This window comes from Diceros bicornis, chromosome 33 (genome assembly GCF_020826845.1).
Source record: "Diceros bicornis minor isolate mBicDic1 chromosome 33, mDicBic1.mat.cur, whole genome shotgun sequence".
NCBI classification, from domain to species: Eukaryota; Metazoa; Chordata; class Mammalia; order Perissodactyla; family Rhinocerotidae; genus Diceros; species Diceros bicornis.
Genome location: NC_080772.1, coordinates 34,940,103 through 34,963,135, shown reverse-complemented (window position 1 = coordinate 34,963,135; position 23,033 = coordinate 34,940,103). Strand labels below are relative to the sequence as shown.

Below are 23,033 nucleotides of genomic sequence, written 5' to 3'. Positions count from 1 at the left end.
TTAATTTTATATGACACTCTGGTTCTCAGGTCATTGAAAAAAATGATAATAAATTAGTTGTGTAGGGCATTGTCCAGGAGGAAATTAAGTCCAGTAAATGTTAACGCTTTTGTCATTTAGGGGCATAGTCAGTGGCTAGGGAGAGGTACTCAATTTTCTAAAATGTTAAACAATAGTTTTGAATATTTAACACAAATAAATAATTTCTATTCTAATTTTTAAATCTGGTACACTTTTACAACTTTTATTCTACTTTTCAATGTACCTTTATTTTATTGGCTCAGATTCCTTCAAAATTTAGGGGAGGGCCGGCCCCATGGCTTAGTGGTTAAGTGCGTGCGCTCTGCTGGTGGCGGCCCGGGTTCGGATCCCGGGCGCGCACCGACGTACCGCTTCTCCGGCCATGCTGAGGCCGTGTCCCACATACAGCAACTAGAAGGATGTGCAGCTATGACATACAACTATCTGCTGGGGCTTTGGGGGAAAGAATAAATAAATAAAATCTTAAAAAAAAAAAAATTTAGGGGAAATCATAATTAGTAAAGTAATTGTTTAGAGTTGTGCACTCACACTCTTTCTTTTATTACTGAAGATTAACTGAGACCAAGCAACTTCTTTGGAATTTCATTTAAACTTTTTCATTTATAGAACAAGAAATCACAACTCATTGGATATTACAATATATGTGATCAATTTTATCTAATCCCTTTGAATTCATAAAACCAGCTTTACATGATCAGACTAATACACCAAAGTATTTCTTTTTATTTTCCATCACAGAACTTCATTAAAATATAATCTGAAGAATATTAATAAACTCCTAGCACAAGGAGGGAACACTTTAACAGTTTCTTAACAGATTTCCTGCCAATAATAATTACTACTGGAGCCTTCTCAATAGCTATATCTGGCTCCCTAAATTAAATTGAATAATAAATTATTGAGCACTTTTTGTAAGTCAGGCACAGTACTAGGAGTCGTGGAATAAATATCAGCAGCACATGGCTTCTAACATGACATTCTCAAGGAATGTCAATAGAAATACACGGGACTAGATGGGGCCAGCCCCGTGACCTAGTGGTTAAGTTCGGCGTACTCCACTTTGGCGGTCTGGGTTCAGTTCCAGGGCATGGACCTATACTACTCATTGGTGGCCATGCTGTGGCGGCCACCCACATACAAAATAGAGGAAGATTGGCACAGCTGTTAGCTCAAGGACAATCTTCCTCAGCAAAAAAAAAAAAAAAAACAAAAAAAAAAAACAAGGGATTAGACAGATACGTATACGGCCATAATTCAAGGCAGAATTTGATAAATGCTAAAATTGAAATAAAAACTGCTATGAGAGCTTATAGGTGGAAGAAATAGGATGTGGTTGGTGGGACACAGGGATTAGACAAGGCTTCATGAAGAGATGGCATCTGAACGGGTCCTTGTGAAAGGACAGGGATTTGACAAGTGAATGTCTAAAAGAGAGTCCTTCTAGGTGGTCAAGCACTGTGGGTAGGTAGAAAATTACGAAACAAGAATGGAGAACAGGGCCTCCTGAAGTTTATTCTCTCTGCTCAGCACAGTTGTTCTTCAGAATACCTAGGGACGTCATGAATGCAGAAGATGTAACGTAGGCTCACTGACTGAATTTCCAGCGCCTACTTCTCCACAGTTAAGGTTGCCGGTGAGGTCAGAAGTGCCCTCAGAGGCACTACGGGATCCTGTTTGTCACTTCTCACAAAATTGGGTGTAAGTTTCCAACTGTCAGAGTTTATCCAGTTGAAGAGATTTATAAACTTAGCCAAGAAAATACGTGGACAAAAATCTGTCCATTTTCACTTTAGGGAAAATGTATAAATCTGTAAATTTACTTGGGAGTGTGTGTGTGTGTGTCTATGTGTGTGTGTGTCTATGTGTGTGTGTGTGTGTCTATGTGTGTGTGTGTATCTACGTGTGTGTGTGTCTGTGTGTGTGTGTCTATGTGTGTCTATGCGTGTGTGTGTGTGTGTAGTGGGTACATATACACACATATATTCAAAATTCAAGAACAGTGAAATAAGCTATTTAGTCTAAATTTCATTAGCAAAATACTCAGTTTACTACCAAGGACCTTTGGACCGGGGGAGGAGGCTAACAGGAACCTAAATGATTATGGCACATTCATAGAGTTTCTGGCTAATTGTGGGTCAGGACCTGACAGCTCAGGAAGATAAAATGATGAAGTTCAAAAGATTAAAATAATCCATCCAGCCCATTTAAGAGTTCTGGTCTCTTACTTGCTGTGAGTCAAGCTTACTGTCTCACACATTTAAAGGATGGTTACTTTAATACAAGGATGCGTGAAGACTGAATTCTGGGAACAAGAGAGAAAGAGGAGAAAAAAAAGAGAATTATTTTTCTCTTTCCTGGCTGAAAGAACACAAGGATTCTGATTTTGGAAGTATCACCATGAATGGGGCATGCTTGTTACCCTTCTGTATTCTGTGTTCTGTTAGGAAGGATATTTACACATGGAATTCCAAAATTGTGTTTAGTTTTCACTTCTGTCTTCTGGCTGGTCTAGAATGAATGAAAAAAAAAAATGATTCCCCTCAATTCATGATTACTTGATAAAGCTACAATGAAAACGAAAATTTACTTTTCACAAACAGCATGACACACCTGGTAAGAGAATTATAAATGTGAAAATAGGAGAACCAAACATCTAGCTATTTTGAAGACCTGCCTAGTATACAGCCTCGCACCTGGACCAGTGAAATGGTCTCCACACACGTGTTCCTGGTCCCAAGTATTTCCATGTCTCCTACCCATCATATATGCTGCTAGTGACTTGAAAGCATTCTTTTTACAGAATATCAAAAATAAAAAAACAAAGACAAACTCTTCAATTACTCCTCATAGCCTACAAGCTAATGTTCAGACTCGTCAATATTGAGTACTCCCCAAAATGCAGCTCCTTTTTCCAACATTCTTTAACAATTCATTCAATTACTCTATGAATCATTCACCATTTCCCAGCACCTACTTTCCATGGGGCACAGAAAAGCTCCTTGCTCTCAGAGATATTCTTACATTTCTACACAGTCTGCTGCATTAGCTCAACTGGTTGCTCAAAAGCAAGTTTCCTGTTATGAGGCCTTGCTCCAGCTCTCCGTCTGCCAACATATGTTGGATCTTCTTTCTGTTGAATATGTATCCATTCTTAAACGCCTAACTCAAGCCCACATCTTCCTCAATTATAAAGTTTGTTGAGTTAGACGAAATTCCACTTATCATGCTATTCCTTGATTATAGCCTTTTTGTATTTACATTTGACTCAGGCTTGTCAGCTCTCTGCTTTTCCTGTCACTTAGCTAATCTATATAGATTTATTTCTGATAGCTTTTCCCTTCACGAACCAATCTCTCTATTCCCATTAATCATTCCCGTCTTCCTTCTTTGAACTTAATCTAATTTGTCTGAATTTCTTGACACTGAAGTTTTCAGAGTAAAAGATTCCAGGAAGACTCATGTCAAAGCCCTGTAGAGTATTATCCATCTTTTTGTTTTAACTGAATTTAGTCATAAATGGCAGATCTTGTTCTTAGAGCCTCTTATGCATACAGAATTCTACCTGAACATTTAATATCCTAACTGACCATTCATGAATGTATCTCACTAGATTGTGAGCTCTAAAAAGGCAGGGTGTTTGTAGTCATCCAGTAGATAGTTTTTGAATTGAACGGTACATGTCTGTAAAACTTTCTGCTATAATATTTATTGTTGTTACTTTTTGTAGGAAAAGTCTACATTAGAATTTTTATAGACGTTTTATGTAGAAAGAATGTCTATATTAGAATGTTCAAACACCTGAATATCACTATTAGAAGGTTTACACCATTACAACTGCTATGTTGGGTTACACCTTTCTGCCAATAAATATTAATTTATTGCCTCTCAGCTCTAAGTCCACCTTTTTTTTCGCTCTTGCTTTGTGTTAATGGAGCTGGATCCTGTGAACATGGCTCCTTGGCCAGTCGCCACTATGTTGGGGTTTGTCACTAGAGGGCGCTGGAGGAAACTGCAAGGCATAGAAGAGGAAGGGGCTTCTTTTTCCAGGTTCCCATGCACTTCCCATTCCTCTGTCACTACTGTCAGCAGTATATGAGAGACCCAGAGATTCTCACTGACACCCCAGCAGAGGGTGCCTATTCATTATCCCCAGTCCGCCAACACCCTAACAAACCTTTGTGCCATCCAGTAGGCTGCAGCCACATGCTCTCTAATGGGTAGTGAGTCTCAGCCTTGGAGGGAGAGGCTCTTCAAGTTTGTTCCTTCCTTGGATGCTCTCCCTCAGCCACAGAGAGAGGAGGAGCTGTTCCCTACATTTTCTATTTTGATATTCTTTTGCGGTCTCTTTTATGCTTTTTAACTAGTTAACCATATTTTACTAGTTAATAATTCCTCATATTAACTTTTCCCTGTTAAAGTGACTGGTGTGGTTTCTGTCTCCTGTTTCTTGACTGGCCCTTGCCTGATACAACCCACTTTAGGCATACTTGTATCCTACATGTTTGAGAATGACCATATGTGACACACAGTCAAAGGGTGTGGGTTGTCTATTTATAAATGAACATTTTTCATAGCTTGTGTAGTTGATATTTTTATTATTATTATTATTTAACTTATTGGATTATCCTGATTTTTCTAAAGTTTTCCTTCAAGGGTAAATATATCATCTGCTCATGTTCTTCATGGCAGAGACTAGCTTATAGAAATGTTTGAGAGTGATGTCAAAAGGGATGATAATAATGATAATAATGCTAACGGCTAACGTTTACTGAATGCTTAGCATTTATCAGTCACTGTTCTGAGTGTTTTATATCTATCAGATCATTAAATTGTCTTAAAAATCCTATGAATTAGTACTAATATTATCCTGATTTTATAAATGAGACAACCAAGGCATCAATATGACCAAATAAAGTCCAGAGCATAAACCACATTGTCTGTGGTTTACCAGGTATTGGTTTAAGAAATATTTACGTATTTTTATCAACTGCAAGCCAAATATAAGCCGTGATTGTGATAACACTACCATAAAGCTAATGAAATCTTAGTAGGCATTAAATGAAATGTAGTCTCTTTAAAAAAAGGAGATAATAATTCCACAGGTCTTTCACTTTTGAGATATCCCTGGAAATATTTAGTTTAGTGTATCTCAGAGAAGTTTCAGAAGGATATTTAGCCAACTGGAATGCATACAGATGAAAGAAATTGGAATGGTAATTAGTCTCAAAATGATGACCCTATATGAAAATGGTTGAATTAAATAAGGATGTTTGGTTTAGAGAAAGCCTTTGGGAAGGAAGGCAGCTAACTGTGTAAATATTTGAAAGATTGTCTGGTGGAAGAGGCATTGAATTTATTCATCATGGCTCCAGAAAGCACAACAAGTATTAAAGAGTGGTAATTACAAGGAAGAATGATACTGCTAAATGTAACAAAGAAATAGACTAACGAGTTCCAAATATATAGAGCGTCTCATAGTTTGGGAAAGAGAATAGAATCATAAAAAGGAAAATACCCTGACAAAACATTGTATGATCTTGCACAACACAGTTTAACAGACACGTGTGCCTCAAGAAGAGCCTGAAAGCAATTTGTAGATTTTGTAGAGAAGAGAATTAGTGCATTACATAGTCCTGGGATTTCTTCCAAGTTGGAATTTCATGATTTTATTAAAATCAAATTACATTGTTGAAATGTGAGACTCAGCTCTTCACACACAGGTTTTAGGAAGGTAGTGACCTGAATCTGGCTCCCTTTCCGTTTAGCACCAGTTCTAGTCTCTTTGACTCCCTCAATCAAATGCAGATTAAAGAAGAAATCAAAATTGAATTTTCATATTATCCAGAAAGAAATAAAAAGAACGCTTCTTCCAAAACCTATGGAACATAGTAAGAACTTGACTCAGAAAAACATAGCTTTAGGTGTGCTAAAGACGAAAGATGAAAAAGAAACGAGTTCAGTCTTAATCTCACTGGTAAAAGGCAATTCAATAAGGCAAAGTACACCAGAGAGAGGAAATTAATATCAGGCTCAGGTCTGGAAATCTATCAGAGTAATCTGGCACAAAAACAAATGAAAGGAGAAAAAAATATGATTTTCATCAGTAGATGTTCAAGAGGCATTTGATAAAATTTCAGAGACATTCCTTGTAATATATTCTAAGCAAAATAGTAAGAGTAAAACTACTTAGATATAATAGGTATGTCCCCCAAACAAGAAAGAATTGTTATCTTAATATAAAATAGCAAAACCATTTAAATTAAAATTGGGAGGATAGCTTTTATCACCATTATTCAAAAATGTCTTGAAGATTTTAGTAAATCTTTATATACTATACTAAACTTTGTCTTTCATTATGCACATGTACTTGGTTTTTTTTAAATTGCCCATTTTCCCCAAATGCTTAGTTACTCATATATGTCTTCTATATTCTTTTTATTACAAATTCATATTGCACTGAGCACATGTTACCTAAGATGCATGTTTCCTACAAATAGTATAGAAGCAAAAATGGCATATCGAATAATTCTTCCACTCCTATTGATTTGGTTTGCACGCTCTGTCAATTATTACCTTCACGTATAAACATAGCTTATTGTTGTGGTTTCTTTTTTATTCCCACTGATTAAGATGCCAGTTTTTATCCCTAGATTACATGTTTCTACAAGAGATAGTCTCCCACCACTATCATTTTTCTCCCAGAGACATTCTCTCAACAAATCGTGTTGTCCTCTTCACGAAGTCCTCAGCTTAAAGAACATGACTAAATAATTGTTAAAGATATTTTTACAAATTGAGTTGATCCTTGCGATGCTAGCGTCCAGGGTAGACAAACCAGGTCAGCAGCTACCTTGATAGAATTCTGTCTGGGTTACGTACATGGTACAGCATATTTCCTCTTGATGTCTTTCTATGACCTCCATACATGAAAAACGACATAGCTGAACACAGAATTCTTTCCCTCAAAAATACCTCCATTATTGTCTTCACAGCAGTATACAACACAGGGAAAACTGAGTCCAACTTTATTTTTTCTCCCAAAGTTTGCTTTTCAAAAGTTTTTTGACATGGATACCTATGGTTTCTTTACATTTAAAATTTTAAAAACTTCATTTTAAAAAAAAACATTGAACTATATTTTGCCCTTCATTATTGACTCTTTAATGCTCTGTAAAATTGTTCTCTTTGGGAATACCTATTATTTACAGATTAAAATCAATCGACAGTCATCCATTTATTTTTCTTCTCATTTTGTCACTTTTGTCTATTTTCCTCAGGGAACATTCATCAAGTTTTTTCCTAATATCATTTATTGGCTCCTCTCCCTCCCATAGTATCATATCTGGCATCGACTGCTTCAACGGAGGCATTGTATTGAATCTGGAGTTTTGTTAAACAGTCAACTGATATTTTCTAGATTAATCTCTTCTAATTATAACCTACTAATGTTTCTTAGAAGTACTTTCCTTCTCAGCATTATTGGGCAGAAGAAACAGACAATTTCTATAATACTCATCAGTTTATAGAGTTAAATCGTTTTTTATTAAGATATAATTGACATATAACATTGTATTATTTTGATGTGTACAATATAATGATTTGATATATGTATATATTTTGAAATGATTACCAGAATAAGTTTAGTTAACAATCATCACCACATACAATTAAAATTTTTTTTCTTGTGATGAGGACTTTTAAGATTTACTCTTTTAGCAACTTTCAAATATATAATACAGTTAGTCATGGTGCTGTACATTACATCTCTTGGACTTATTAATCATATAACTGGAAATTTGTACCTTTTGATCACCTATTCATTCTGAATAGAATTAAATCTTATTCAGAGAAATGAGTTCTCTTTGAACCCTCAGAATATTGCTTTGTTTACTTGTACTTAAGAGATTTTTTGTTGGTTTCCATAGCTTTTTTCTCATTAATTCTCTTCTGTTTTAAGTCAATATTCAGTGTTTACTTTGTTATGATGACATAAATATTATTTATAGTTGAGCAATAGATTGTGCAATGATTACATTTCCTTCTTGTAAAAATTGTTGTCTACTTGGTATTTATCAACGGCCTAATTTTTTCATTCTTCCTGGAGTTGTCCTGGAACCCAGACTGGTCCTCTTTATCATCCTGAGACTTCTCTTTAAAATACAGTTGATTCTCATTATCCATGAATTTCATATTTGGGAGTTTGCAAAGTTTATTTGTAACCCCCAAGTCAATACTCTCAGTGCTTTTAAGGTCATTCACAGACATGCACAGAATGGCAAAAAATTTGAGTTACCAAAGTAGCACATTCCCAGCTGAGACTGAACATGGCGACGCAGTGCCTTCTTGTTTCAGCTCTCACACCATAAACAAGTGTAGTTTTCATGGTCTATTTAGTGCCACGTCTTCTGTATTTTTGTACCTTTTGTTGGTGACTTTGCTGTTTGAAATGGCCCCCAACCAAAGTGCTGCAGTACCGTCTAGTGTTCCTAAGCACAAGAAGGTTGTGATGTGCCTTAGGGAGAAAATACGTACGTTGGATGAGCTTCCTTCAGGCGTGAGTTATAGCGCTGTGGCTATGAGTTCGATGTCAATGAATCAACAACATATAGAAAACAAGCTTTAAACAGAAACACACATAAAGCAAGGTTATGTATCAATTGGTTAATAAAAATGTGACCAGAGGCTCACAGGAACTTAACCTTGTATTTCCTCTAGGAGTAATGGTTCAGTGTTTGCTAAGGCAGTAGTTGTAGGGCCTTTATAGAATATAACTACCACAAATAACAAGAGTCGATTGTATCTTTTCCTGTCTTCATGCTTGATTGATAGTCTGTTTGGTGGAACTGACAGTCTGGGTCTTCAGGTTGGATATCATTTTCTCTCAGAATTTTGAAGGAATTATTCCAGTGTTCGCAATTTTCTAAAGTTGAGAAATTTGATGTCACTCTGATTCCTAGTCTTCGTATGTGGCTTTTATTCCTCTACTGGAAGTTTTAGGGTCTTCTTCTTATCTGTAACAATTCATCGGCCTTAGTTTGGGTCATCCTTCATTCACTGTGCTGAGCACCTTTCTATTTGAAAACTCATATCTTTCAGTTTTAGACCATTTTCTCATATTACTTATTTGATAATACCCTCTGTTTTCTCTTTGTGAAACAACTACTACTTGATATTGTACTCCTGGAGTAAGTCTCTAATTACTTTTAAGTCATTTCTTTACTGCTTTCCCTCTCTTTGTCTTTTTGATCTTTTAAGTTCATATTCCAAACTTCTATTGAATTTTTCATTTCTGCTATAATGTTTTTAGTTTCTAATAAATTTTTATTTTCACCATATGTTAATTTTTAATAATATACTTTTCACATAGATATGATATATTTTCCTAAATCTAGGGATAGTAATTATAGGTTTTAAGGATTTTTCTTGTTTGGTTATTTAGTTTAGTTTTATACTCCCTATATTCCCTTTATTTCTGTGGAGTTCTGATTTTCTCTGGGGTTTCTTTCTTTCATGTTAGAGAGTATTTTCTTGGATATCTGGTGATCCTTCGCTGGTTGGTCATAATTCAGAGCAAGGCCCCAAAAACCTGACTGGAAGCTGTGTGTGTGTGTGTGTGTGTGTGTGTGCACATGTGCAGGGCTTGTTGACTGGAGATCTCATTGGACTATGATAGGGCAGGGTCCTAGGGGTTTGTTGGGATTACAAAATGTCGGTATCTCCAGGTCTTCTGGGAAAATTTCCTCAGAGAGGATAAACTGCTAAGTCTTAAATAAAGAGACGTCTCATCCTGGTCTAATGTTAAAAAATAATGGCATTTTGGGGTTACTCTAATTTTTCTATAGGCCAGTGAGATAGTGGCAGTAGTTTTTTTCTCAACACTGAAGCTAGAGGACAGGTTAGGGTGTTAGGAACTAAGTGATTTCCGGCACCTGGTAAACATTTCACATATACTAACTTTCCTTCTAATGGTGAAATCGATTGCAAAGCAAAGAGGGGCCACTGAGGTCCAGACAAGAGGACATAAGCTCCTTTTTGAAGGCATACATTTTTAAAATGAAGAAAATGAAAAAGAAGCAGAAAGATGAAGGAGGTGGAGAGGAAGAACAGAGGGGAGGAAGTAAGGAATAGGAGGAGAGAGAAGAAGAGAGAGGGAAAGGAAGAGGAGGAAAGGGAGGAGGGGAGAAAAGAAGGAGAGTGAGAGAGAAAGAGACAGTAGTCGGGGAACAGGAAGAGGAGAGAGGGAAAGAAAGAGAAGAGGAGGCGAGAGAGGGGAGAGGGGACAGGGAGTTGCAGAAAGGTTGAAACATAGTCAGTGATTTCCAGTCTCCCTTGATGTGCTCCTATAATTTTCCAGTTACGTCATTCAGTGTCTCTTCTAAGATATCCTTTGGTGCAGCCAAATGGTCTCAACAGCTATCTCCAGAGTAGAAACCAAACCTGCCTGACCGTGTCCCATCATGTATTAATAGTCCCACAACTTTCTGTTTACAATCTGTCTTTCAGGAGTTATCAAGTAATGCCTTACATTACAGATATTTGCCCATTTTTATTTTATCTCCTTTAGCAGATTAGAGTTACCAAGCAATGTTTTGTATTATAGATACCAGCTTATTTGTTTTTATTCTCTTCATTGGATGATAACGTCCCTGAAGGCAAAGACTAAAAGTCTTGTCCAAATCTTCTCAACTTATTGTGGTGAGGGACCAGGCTATTTTTAAAATTTCCAATCTATCACAGGCTGTTAATTTCATAAAATACAAAATCATACTCTTGGATGTCACAGCAGTATCAAAATGCTATAAAAGTTTCTAAATGCTTTCTCTTCCTTTCTGTACTTCGGTAGTCACAAACTGGTAAAAAAACAATTCATGGATGGATTGGCACTCTTTTACTGAATCCACTATGAGAAACACTGGTCTAGTTCACCTTTGTATTTTGCTTTGCATGTAGCAAGATGACTCAAACAGAAATTTGTACAGAATAAATCTCATCCAAATATAATTGAATTGATATTCAGAAATAAAGATAAAGATCCTGGAAATGAAGTCTTGATTAGAATGAAATAGCATCATAACATCCACTTCTAATATTTAACCCCTGGTTTGCACCTTGAAGGTTTACATGTTAAGCAATTAACATGTTCTCAAAAATAATGTGAATTGCAGAATTTTTCAACATATTTGAGATTTAAGTCTATATAATTTGGTGCCACCCTTCATCTGTCATTGTCAAAGATAAGTGTCTTTAAATACTTTACTAAATTCTCCAGCACTGATAATTTGGTGTTGTGATCTTTGTAATATGGAAGGAAAGTTCAATATTCAATCACAGTAATGAAACTATTCCTGTCTAGTTGGCTGGTTTAGAATAGCAGCTGACACTGTTACACACAGTATTTTGCACACACACAGTGCCCTTCAAATAATGAATTGATGTACTTAATGAAATTGGACAGCTCTTCATTGTACAAAGGGCAGCAATGGTATCAAATTTTTTCTCAAGAGTTTCAAACCAAAACCTGGTGACTGAGGAAATGAATGCCTTAATTTCTTGGCAGCCCCCTAAGCTGTGACTTAGTGGTCTTACATGGGAATTTGGAGTACTTAGCCTTTCATGGGCCTGTGGAAATTAATGTTGATACTCAAAGGCCCAAGATTAGGGACCACATTTTTAAAATAACTTCTCTAGAGAGCCTTGCTTTTTAGAAGGCTTTTCTCAATATTTTTAGTATCCAATTGGGCTACAACATATACTTCGTTGAAATACCACTTGTATGATATGATAATTTAGCCAATACGGGGAAGAAATGGCTAAAGTCTCATCAAGTGTTTCATCTTTTGCATGCTTTTCATTGAAGCTAAGGGGATGCTATAGTCAAGTGTTGCCTACTGTTGAATTAAACCACTGGCACGGTTACATCATTTTGAAATTGAACGTGGCCTGCAGATTCCAATGGTAAATTCTGAATGTGATGTAGTAAAACTTTCACCAAAGAAACAATAAGGTTTCTAAAAACATGAAACATTTGGAGGCTGATTTTTCATTTTCATATCTACTTTAGTTGGCATGACAAACTGCTGTCAACTATAGCTGCTCAATGCATTTTTTTTCTTGATAAGCTCTTAAAGCATAAGCGATGTCTGGCTTTTGCTAATATTTGGCAGCTATCGATTACACGGTGATCACTGATTTGTTCTGCAGCGTTAAGTAGTAAACCTTTTGAATCAAAAAGTATTCTATACTTTGAAAACGTCATTAAAAGTGTTGAAAAGGTCACATTTTGAGATTGATGAGATAGAGATGAGTCCTTCTTGGCTGAATGAACAGAATTTAATTGGGGAGTGAGACTTTAAAACTTTGCCAGTACTTTTATGATGCAAATCTGGATTTCACAATGCCTCTAAAAGCAATAAATAAGTTTCTATGTACATAATTATTTTCTTGAATAATTAAAGCTATTATTTAGATGTTCATGATGATTCAAAGGAATATGAAACTCAGAAGAGAGTGTGAAGTGTCAGCATGCACGAAACTGGCAGTTCTTTAAGCAAAAGCCCCAGGCTGGATTCCATTCCAAAACGGCTGCCATCAATCTGTGTCTTTATGGAGATTACACTATATCTCTGTGCCTCAGTTGTATAGTATTAAAAGAGTTATAGTATCTATTTTCTCTACATGAGAATCAGTAAAGACTCATTGAACAAAGAAAATAAAGGCTAATCAACACTTTGAACCTTATAAGAAGAGCTCTGTTTATACTGCCAGGAAATTATTTAGATAATCAAATGTGATTCGATTGGAAAGTCAGCTTTAGGTATATTTTATGCAGTTAAAAAAAGGAGAAAGAATTGATTGTCTTCAAGTAAGCTTAATTAGTTTTCTTTCCTTTGAGGTGGATTGATTTCAAACGAATGAAATGAAAGCACTTTATTTATTTTGCATACTTATTCCTAGTGAGTGAGTGTTTTCAAGACTAATTTTAAAAGTATATGAGACCAAGATCCTATTTCAAATGGAATCAATAGTACTGTCTTTATGTAGTATTTCTGCATATGACATCTAAGTAATCTGAGCCACCATTTCTATTTCACTCACATATACGTTCAATAAATATATCTTTCATCAGTCAGAGTATACATTTATACTTTCCGATGCGACTGACACTTTAAAAATCTCATATTCCTTGAAAACAGTTCTGGTGGAAATGAGAAAACAATGGCAGTTGTGTAAATTAATATACCTGCCAAAGCTTTGGACATTTTAATTTGATTCCATAACATCACTTAAGAATAGTTCTTCTTACGAAAGAGGCTTTATATATGCCAAGTTTAGTTGTTTATTTTCTTATGTATGGGTATCTGATGTTTATAAATTATTTTGGCTAATTCAGAATTGTGTGATATGAAGTGATCATAAATCTTCCATAGATTTTAAAGGACTTCTCATTAGACTTGCGTTTTTATAATAATTAAGCAGTAAGGATTGCTAGGGCCAAGAGTTTACAGGATAGAGTTAGATTATTTAACCATCATTATTTGTTATGATTTTAACAACATTTTATCTTAAATAGACATATAGCCCGTATGACATGAGATTTGTTGTTGGGTTGAATGGATTTAATAATTGAATAGGTGCTTTTTTTCTCTCTATACATATATGCATATATATCTCAAATGATAGATTGATTTTTAAATGCCTTAATTTATTATGATCAAAAATCTCATCCAGATTTGGGGGGTGTGCCTATGGTATATAATGATACCAATTTTCAAAGTAAAACTGATGTGAACTGTGACATTTGGCTTAACGTGACACTTTATTATATGAACGGATTAAATAGTAGTGGAAGTGCTGATAACACTCTTTTGAAATATCATCAGCTATAAAGTCCTGCACCACTGCTTTCTTTAAAAGCAGAACTTAAATAAATCTACTTAATGGTCCTATGTATTTTCTTCCCTCCAAGTAACACCAGATTCCTGCCTGCTATAATCTGCAATTACTTCCTTTTCCCTCAGGAGAACATTTCACTGAAGAAATAAAAGCCATTTCAGTCACAATCAGCCCCTCTGTTTCCTAAGACATTTTTAAATTGTAAGGACTAGGAAGACTGTTTTTGATGACTCTACCGTATTCTATTATTGAAGAGGAATGAATTCTCGCTTCTTAAAAATGGGTCCTGGAACCCATGCGTTCAAGACACCACTGTCAAAATATATACATACATGATTGATTACCCAATTTATTGGTGATATTGTATATGCCATCACAGCGCAGTTTAAATGATTCTGACAAGTGCAGAAGAGTGCCATTGACAGGTGCAGAAATAAATGATGGGTTTAAGCTTTCAACTGTTTTTACAGCATTTCGCTGAGTGGCAGGTTGATAAATTAAAATTACTGTTGCAGCATCGAGCCTCAAAGCCCAACTGGTTTCGATTACAAAAATAGCGCTGTGGAAACTTTGTGCACCCTCCAAAGGAGGAGCCTGGAGGGCCTGGGGAAAAACATTACACAAGCACAGTTGCTAAAGGAATCATTAATTTTGTGGTAACACTGAGTCTGAAAAAATTTTGAAGAAGAGATTTTTAGGAAAGGAAAATTGGGTTTATCCCCTTATCCCTTTTTCCCTGGAGTCCTAGAGAAAATTGAAACCACACCATCATTGGCCGTCAGTGATTCCATGACGTCAGATGGGTGTGTTTACAGCTTAGGGACAGTTTCTTGTTAACTTTCTCTTAGTTTTGTCACTACACCTGGATTTTAGCTTGTCACTCTGTAACCATGATCCCACCATCTCTCCACCACTCACTTAAAGATAATGATACTTCATCAGGCATTTCCTTTCCATTCTTTTTTCTTTTTGAGATCTTATTTTTTTTGACAAGTGAAAATTGTATATATTTAAGGTGTACAATGTGATTGATATATGTATGCATTGTGAAATGATTACCACAATCAAGCTAATTAACATATCCATCATCTCACATAGTTACTTTTTTGTGTGTGGTGAGAACACTTGAAATATCTACTCTTTTAGCAAATTTCAAGTATACAATACAGTATTATTAACTATAGTCACCACGCTGTACATTAGATCCTCAGAACTTACTGAACCTGCGTAACTGAAACTTTGTCTCCCCATTTCTCTCACCTCCCTGGCAACCACCATTCTACTCTCTGTTTCTCAGTTTGGCTATTTCAGCTTGCATATATAAGCGAGATCATGCAGCATTTGTCTTTCTGTGTCTAGCTTATTCCATTTAGCATAATGTCCTGCAGTTTTATCTATGTTGTCACAAATGGCAGAATTTCCTTCTTTTTAAAGGTTGAATAATACTCCAGTGTGTATGTATATATATGTGTGTATATATCTATCCATATATATCTCATATCATATTTTCTGTCTCTATTCATCTGTTGATGGACACTTAGGTTAGGTTATTTCCATATCGTGGCTATTGTGAATAATGCTGCAATTAACATGGAAATGCAGATATCTCTTTGAGATACTGATTTCATGTCCTTTGTATATATACCCAGAAGTACCATTGCTGTATCATATGGTAGTTCTATTTTAATTTTTTGAGAAAACTCTATACTGTTTTCCATAGTGGCTGCACCAATTTACATTCCCACCAACAGTGTACAAGGGTTCCCTTTTTTCCACCTCCTCACCAACACTGGTTATCTTTTGTCTTTTTGATAACAGCCATTCTAACAGGTGTGAGGTGATTTCATCCTGCTCAATTTCTGAGTCTTTTCAAGTCATGCCTGAACTATTGCAACAGCTTTCTAAGTGGCCCTACTATGACCTCACTTTTGATAACATCACTCTTCAGTTAAAAACAAAACAGACAAGCAAACAAACATACAATATACAATGACTCTACTGAATTCATAGAATAAAAAGGAAGCTCCTTGCATTCATATAATTTCTCAATATACATCCACTACTCATCTTATCTCTCTTCTGTCTTTTCATGAACCTTCAAGCTTGCTAGACAGGGATGTGTGATATGCTCGGTACAGTTTCCTTCCGCTGCTGCCACTCACCAGATTCTTTCTCCCAGGAATGTTACTCTTAATACTTCTCTGTTGAATTCTTACCTCACTTTGAGGATAAACTCAGGTCCTACGTTTTATCCTGAAAATTTTCCTGACAATCTGGCCAATTACTTCAACTTCTCAATTCCTAAATTAAGACAACCTCTTAATTAGAGCAGTCATATAATTCTGTTTTTACTTTTTGATGTTCTACTAGAACTATCCCTAAATTGGTATTGCTTTCCCTTTTTCATGCTCTTATTAAAGTTTTTAATATTGTACTCAATATTTTACATAAATCTAAGTACCTTCCAGAATTATCTTCCTGTCTTGATGCTACTTTTTAATTTTTTTCTATCTTCCTCAAAGATCTCCCGAGTGAGGCTATCCTTCACTCCTGCGCTGATTTCACTTTCTTCTGAACTTCTATTCCCAGAATTCAATTCCATTACCACACTTCTAGAATATTCAGGCATTTGGATTCAATTAGTTGGAATTTCTGTAATTCAGTGGAGCTTACTCCTTTAGGAAAGATTTATAACTTAGTTGTTACACAGACTATTGATAATAATTGATATTTATTTCCTGTTTACTATGTTCCAGACACTGCTCTAAGCACTTTGCAATATTATCTCATTCATGACAGCCCTAAGAGTTAGTTATTACCTCAGGTGAGAAAATGGAGGCTCAGAGGAGTTAAACAAATTGCTCAAGGCACCTAGCTAGGAAGTAACAGAATGAGATTCAAACCAAGGAAATCAAATTACAGAATTTAGGCTCTTAAAACAGGTAGCTAGTAGTTTAATAATGTATAGCATCTGCTGCTGAATACAAAGTATCGTACAAAACCTGGGTGAGAGTAAAATAGTGTGAATCTTTGACCTCATAGGAGTGTCTAGGTCTGAAAACGTTTTCACAACAGCAGAAGTATACTGAAGATCTAAATTCAGTTCCAAGACTGGAAAGAAAAGGGGGAAATACTCCCCAAGGAAAACCATTTAACAAAATACAGCTGTGAGCAGTTCTGTGAGGCTCTGTCTTGAATGCAGGGCGAGACTTGCTCCCCTGGCAGTGCTCACTCCCTCTTGTCTGGACTTAGTGGAAGAGGTCCAACACATCTCAGAGGATGCAGGAGATCCAGGCTTGGCAAGGCCGTCATCAGCTCACTCATAGAGCTAGCGTCTCAACGGAGGTAAATATAATAATTTTGCTATTTTTATCCTTGATGTGTTTTTGAATGTCTCTCAGCCAAGCCTGAGAAATAATATATTCTGAGTTATATCAATATAAGTTTTAAATTATTCTGAGGTATTTAAATTATACTAATACAGTGGGAAAAGTCTAAAAAACTTTTTACCCATGCAATAATCATTCTCATAATAAAGCTACGCATGCAACAATTCATCAACTGAAAAACTGGTATGAATCAAAGTTTCAATTCCAAAATATGACTGATTCATATCAAAAGTCTTGTTTTAAAAAGGTCAACTTCATGTTGAAGAGGTAAGAAGAAATAATTCACATGAAAATTTTCATTTGGTGCCTTGAGTATATTCTTCAAGTGGCTCCGCGTCTGCAAAGTGTCGACAGTCACTTGAGCTTGAAGAGAACTCACGCGTTGTCTTGACACATCCTCTTACACTGTGAATCTCACACCAAATGAGCAGGAGCTGTGTTTCCCCTCATCTGTATTTCTGTTTTTAGTGAAGAAGATTAGCCCTGAGCTCTCATCTGATGCCAATCCTCCTCTTTTGGCTGAGGAAAACTGTCCCAGGGCAAACGTCTGTGCCCATCTTCCTCTACCTTATATGGGACGCCGCCACAGCATGGCCTGACATGTGGCGTGCAGGCCCGCGCCCGGGGTTCCGAACCTGCTAAACCCGGGCCACCGAAGCGGAGTATGCAAATGTAACCACTACACCACCAGGTGGGCCCCCTCATCTGTATTTTTTACTAAAAAGCTATAAAAACCTTTTTCAAGGAAAGACTGGTTTTAAACTAAGATTTATATCTTAGAATCTTAACTGAGACGATCACTCGGTTGTTGTTCACTTTTCTAAAGGCAAACTTGATGCCTATTTTCTCCCAGCTTGTTTCCAAAATCAGAATCTATCCGACGCCACATAAAAGGAAGCATTTGCCAAGACAGTTTTCTTAATTGCTCTAAAATGCAATGTTTTGAGGACGAGTAGAATATCAGCCATTTAGTACTCATTTAGCACTCCAGCCTAAGCTCTGTGCGGAAAAAGAAGGTTGGTTAACTGATTTTACTGTTAGGTGAGTGAGATAGGAAAGAATTTTAATTTTTAAATCTATTATTTAAATTATTTTATTTATAATAAAAATATATTTTTATTATATAATAAATTTATATATGTAACATATATTACACATAAATTCTACATTTATACAAAATATATTTATAATAATTTAAAATAGAAAACGTTTTATTAATATCTAATAAAATTATTTATTAAATATTTAAATTATATTATATAATAATTTAAAATTTAAAATTCAATATAGTCCACGCCTTAGGTCTAGGACAACATCAGAATGACTGTTTATGCACCTGAGCCCAGGCAGTGTGCTCCTTCCACACCACTAGAGGCTTCCACGGCACACCTTCTGGTCTCTCTACATGTATCCTGGTCTCTGATGGATGAACTCCAAGACAGTTCTAGATCAGTGTGTCCACCTCCACCATATTCACCCAAAACAGGGAGAGACTATGGGAAGCTATATTTCAAAGATTTTCTGAGATTTCAGAGACTGTCAATGTCTATAAGGACAGCCTGTGTGTGCACATAAGGAAAGGATGTGGGAAGATTCAAGCATGATGTAGACAGTGGTTTCCAGGCCTGGCTGGTATCAGAATTGCTCAGATAGCCTTGGAAAACCCTGCATCTGTTGACCTACGCTGGGTGAACAAAATGAGACTCTGGGATGAACAAGCATGCCTCTCTCTAGGCTAAAGTTTAGTTTTTACTTTTCCTAATGATATTATTGTATTAATCATTTACTAGTGCATATGAAGGAAGTTCCTCTTATATCAGTGTGTAGTTGAAAGTCTGAGATCTGAGATTTCACTTAACTTCCTTTCACAATTCCCTGATCTTTTTCTGTAAGCAAATTTATCTTTGTATTATAAATTTCATTGACAAATTTTTTAATTGGTATATTCCAATTGAGTTTATGTTGTTACATTTAAAAGTTTTATTTCATAACTCCTGGTAGCACATTTATGAAAGGAGTAATTTTTCTCCCTAATTTATATTAAGAAGAGATGCACATTAAAAATTTATCAATATGTCTTTCCATTTAAAAATTTAAATGACAATTATTGGTGTTCCTCATTAAAGTATGAAACAGAATATCTGTACTCATCTTGTTTGATAGCTTATTCCATTCAGAGTTTTTATTTTTTTCTCTCCATTATAAAAACTTCTTTTGGTTTCCACATGTAACTCAAAGCAAAGCCTGTAAAATTGCAGCTTTATTCTCTGAACTATTACAGAGCTCTCTGATTGATTTTTTAGAGCATTTTACATGACTACACCCTCTAGAACTGTAATAATAGCTAAAATTTATGAGCAATTCCTATGTGCCAAGAACAGTGTCAAATACTTGATCTAAATTATCTTATTTTATCTCCATTTCACAAATAAGGATCTCAGCCTTGGGAGTTGAAGTAACTGCCTAAACTAATACAGTTGGCTTATAAATTTTGGAGCCTATGAGGGTAAAAGCCACTTCTAGAAGCATATATTCAAAAGTGCTTTAAGACACTTACAGGCAATGGACTGAAGTATGCAATGTTTAGCATTGATTTATTCACTAATATAATTTTTTTAATGAACACAGAATTAAAATCAACGAAAGTGAGGTGTGCAGGGTCTTAGCAAGACTCAATGTTATATACTCACATGTCAACTGGTACCATAGACCATACCTCATGCATTTATTCCCTGTGGCAAGTGACTGAATTAAAAGTCACAGATTTGAATAATGGCTCTTATAGTAGACTACCTATTGCCTAGTAGGCTCATATGTGTTCATTATATTCAATAAGACCCTATCCTCTTACTGAACAGGGTCAGGAGAGAGATTCATACATACTTTTGGACAATCTTGTTTAAAATCATTTTCCTGGAGGGGAATGGAGAAATTTAGTTATAAATTAAAATATCCAGTTCAGCAGAACCATTTGGGTTGCATGTTTCACCCCACTTTACTTAGAAGACACATCTAAGAAACGCACTATCTTCTCACAGCCATGCCAGTTTTCCCATTTTGATTATTTGCTGAGTGATACATCATTCTTTTTTGGAAACTTTTTCTCAGGGCTCTAATACTGAGCTCTAAACTCCTGATAAGTTTAAAACAAAGATTACTTAGGGTCTGCCCTTGTAAAACAGAGGTATGCAATAAAAAATACATTCCATCTCAAAGTCGTCGAGAGAACAGCAAATGCTGGAGAGAAACTGTGTTAAGTGAGGCATGAAGAGAAGCTATTTCAACCCCCTTGACTTGAGAGCACGACAGATCAGCATTCAAAATAAAAGACTTCTTCAGGCATCAGGATTTCTAACAATAGGAGCTGATGATCAAGGAAGGAGAGAAGCACACTCTAATGATTTTTTGGACTAGATCAACTTGACCTTTCATTTTTCACGAAGTCCTCCAATAAACGCATCTACTACATTTTTCTCTCCCAGCATCCATAACCATTATTTTGATTCTTGTGATTCAAAGGGCTTCCTGAAACGCTTTTATGAGGAGTAGAAGGGGAGAAGGAACTACGTTACTCAAGGAGTGACAGAAAGATTCAAAGGCCGCAAAGTAATAAAAGAAAACTGATGTGATCATTTAAAAATCTAACCCCATCACATGTCTCTGGTCATTAAGCACGAGTATAGTGACTGCCTATATGTAACTTTTTTTTCTCATCAAATGCAGCATGATTTCCTCTAAGCTAGATAGCATATCTTCCAACATTTTTGCTACTTTACAACATCAACCTTAATGCTGAGCATGCGAAAGTACCTATTACATTTTAATATATTAGCCAAAGGATTATTTGATAGATCAGTAAAAACAACTTTGCTGATTCTTAATTAGCTAAATGCTGAAAATAGTACATGTGTATTCTCGTCACTAATACATTATTATTAGAACATGTGTTGTGACTCAGAATGGTACCATCAGAGAAGCCAGATGTTCATCTTACTGAACCTGCTTCAGGGTTCCTCAGCTTTGTGTTCAGAGAAACAGTCAGTGTGAGTGGAGTGGAGAAATAAAAGTGAAATGAGGGAAAAGGTAGATGTAGATTTTGGAGACAGAAACCGAGAAAAAGACAGAAGAAATAATGAGTAGAGTAGATTGAAAGGCAACAATACAAAAATGAGTAGACAGACTAGGAATAGAGAAGCTGTGGTTCAGAGGAATTTTTAAAACCAATCTGAGCATATCTTTACATGATAAGAATATAGATAATCACTATGCACCTTTTGGGCTTATATAGAGGATACAGGATTTCATATACATTCATTAGTTGAATTTCTGAGGTCACAAAACAGCCTAGGGAGCATTTTAGTGAAGTCTTTATAAAATGTGTATAGCAAATTTGCTGAGGAAATGATGCATCCGATGATGTTATGACTTTGAACATGGGTTAAATGACTGAAAATACCATCTCAGAGGACCTTGTTAATTTGAATTAAAAATCAATTAAAGAACTGAGATTTAGAATATTTAGACATATACTCACCCAACAGACAGGAAAGGCTCCTTTGACTCGAGTCTACGAAAAAAAAATGAAAAATTTATTTTAATATAACAACTTGCTGTACACTTAAAAATTGATTTTATAGGAATCTGACAGAATTACTTTACGTGTTTGGATGAAAATGCACAATTTAGCATCAGTAAAAAGCTAAAAATAATATATGAAGACCTAATCTGGACTAATTCAAATGCTGGCTGAATTAATGCAGAGGCTAAATAAAATGAGACAGACTTGGAATGGGAACATATTATCTAAATGATACATGAAGATATTAATATTGTTAGTCTAATTCTAATTTGCACTCAATTTTTTTTTTACAGTAATCTGTTTGTAGAAGTTTTGATATATCTGTTTGTGGTGGCTGTAGTAGTGAGGTAATTTATAATGTATTTGGTTACATATTGGCTGGATAATTTATTTCCAGTAAATATTCTGCAATGAAGAGAGAAGCAGCATACGGTTCATGGTCATTTATGGGAGGAACACTACAGGGGGCAGGGGGAGTCAGGCCACAGGTTAGGCTCCTCCTGCCTCCTTGGTGCCTCCTAAAAACCAGGTATTTTTTGTATGTCCTCACATAGTAAAGGAGAACTGTAATCCTGGTGTCTGTTTAGTTGTGACATCTTGAGCAAGCCAATTCAAAACCCTTCTGGGGCCTACTTTGCCCATTATAAATTAGGCTAGGATGGCTTCCAGCTAACTTTCTGATTTCATAAATTAACCATAAACACTTTGCAAAAGATAAATAAATCAGGAAAAGATCCACTTCTAAATATTTCCAAATTAATAATTAAGGAGACCAGCCGGTAGTTGTAAACTGGCCACTTTACTTTCATACCAGTTTCTTAAACATATGGTTATGGGTGAAATGGAGGCAAATAGTGAGCAGATTTTCTTCCAAATCCTGGTGTTGAAAATTTTTAAGAAGCTTTCATACTTTAAAGTATTTTATTTATATATAAATAGTTGTAGGAAAATGGCAGGAAATTTAATTCCGCAACAAACACTTACTGAGCACTAGCTGATTATTTTTACATATTGAAGTGGATAATTGAAGGGACTGTCTTAGAATTAGGCCAAAAAACTTGACTTTTCTATGAATTTAAACAATGAAGGCAATAGTCTCTTTTCTCTATTCCATTCTGTGTGTATAAAAA

The 23,033-nt window shown here is 35.7% G+C and overlaps 1 protein-coding gene across 1 annotated transcript in view; it reads right to left on the bottom strand.

Annotated features, from left to right (window-relative positions):
- Window positions 1-23,033, bottom strand: part of RALYL (RALY RNA binding protein like) — a 706,869-nt gene that overhangs the window by 89,075 nt on the left and 594,761 nt on the right. Inside the window, exon 4 of the mRNA XM_058528955.1 lies at window positions 21,859-21,891. Within this exon, the coding sequence (XP_058384938.1) occupies window positions 21,859-21,891 (33 nt within the window). The remainder of the gene's footprint in view (window positions 1-21,858; window positions 21,892-23,033) is intronic.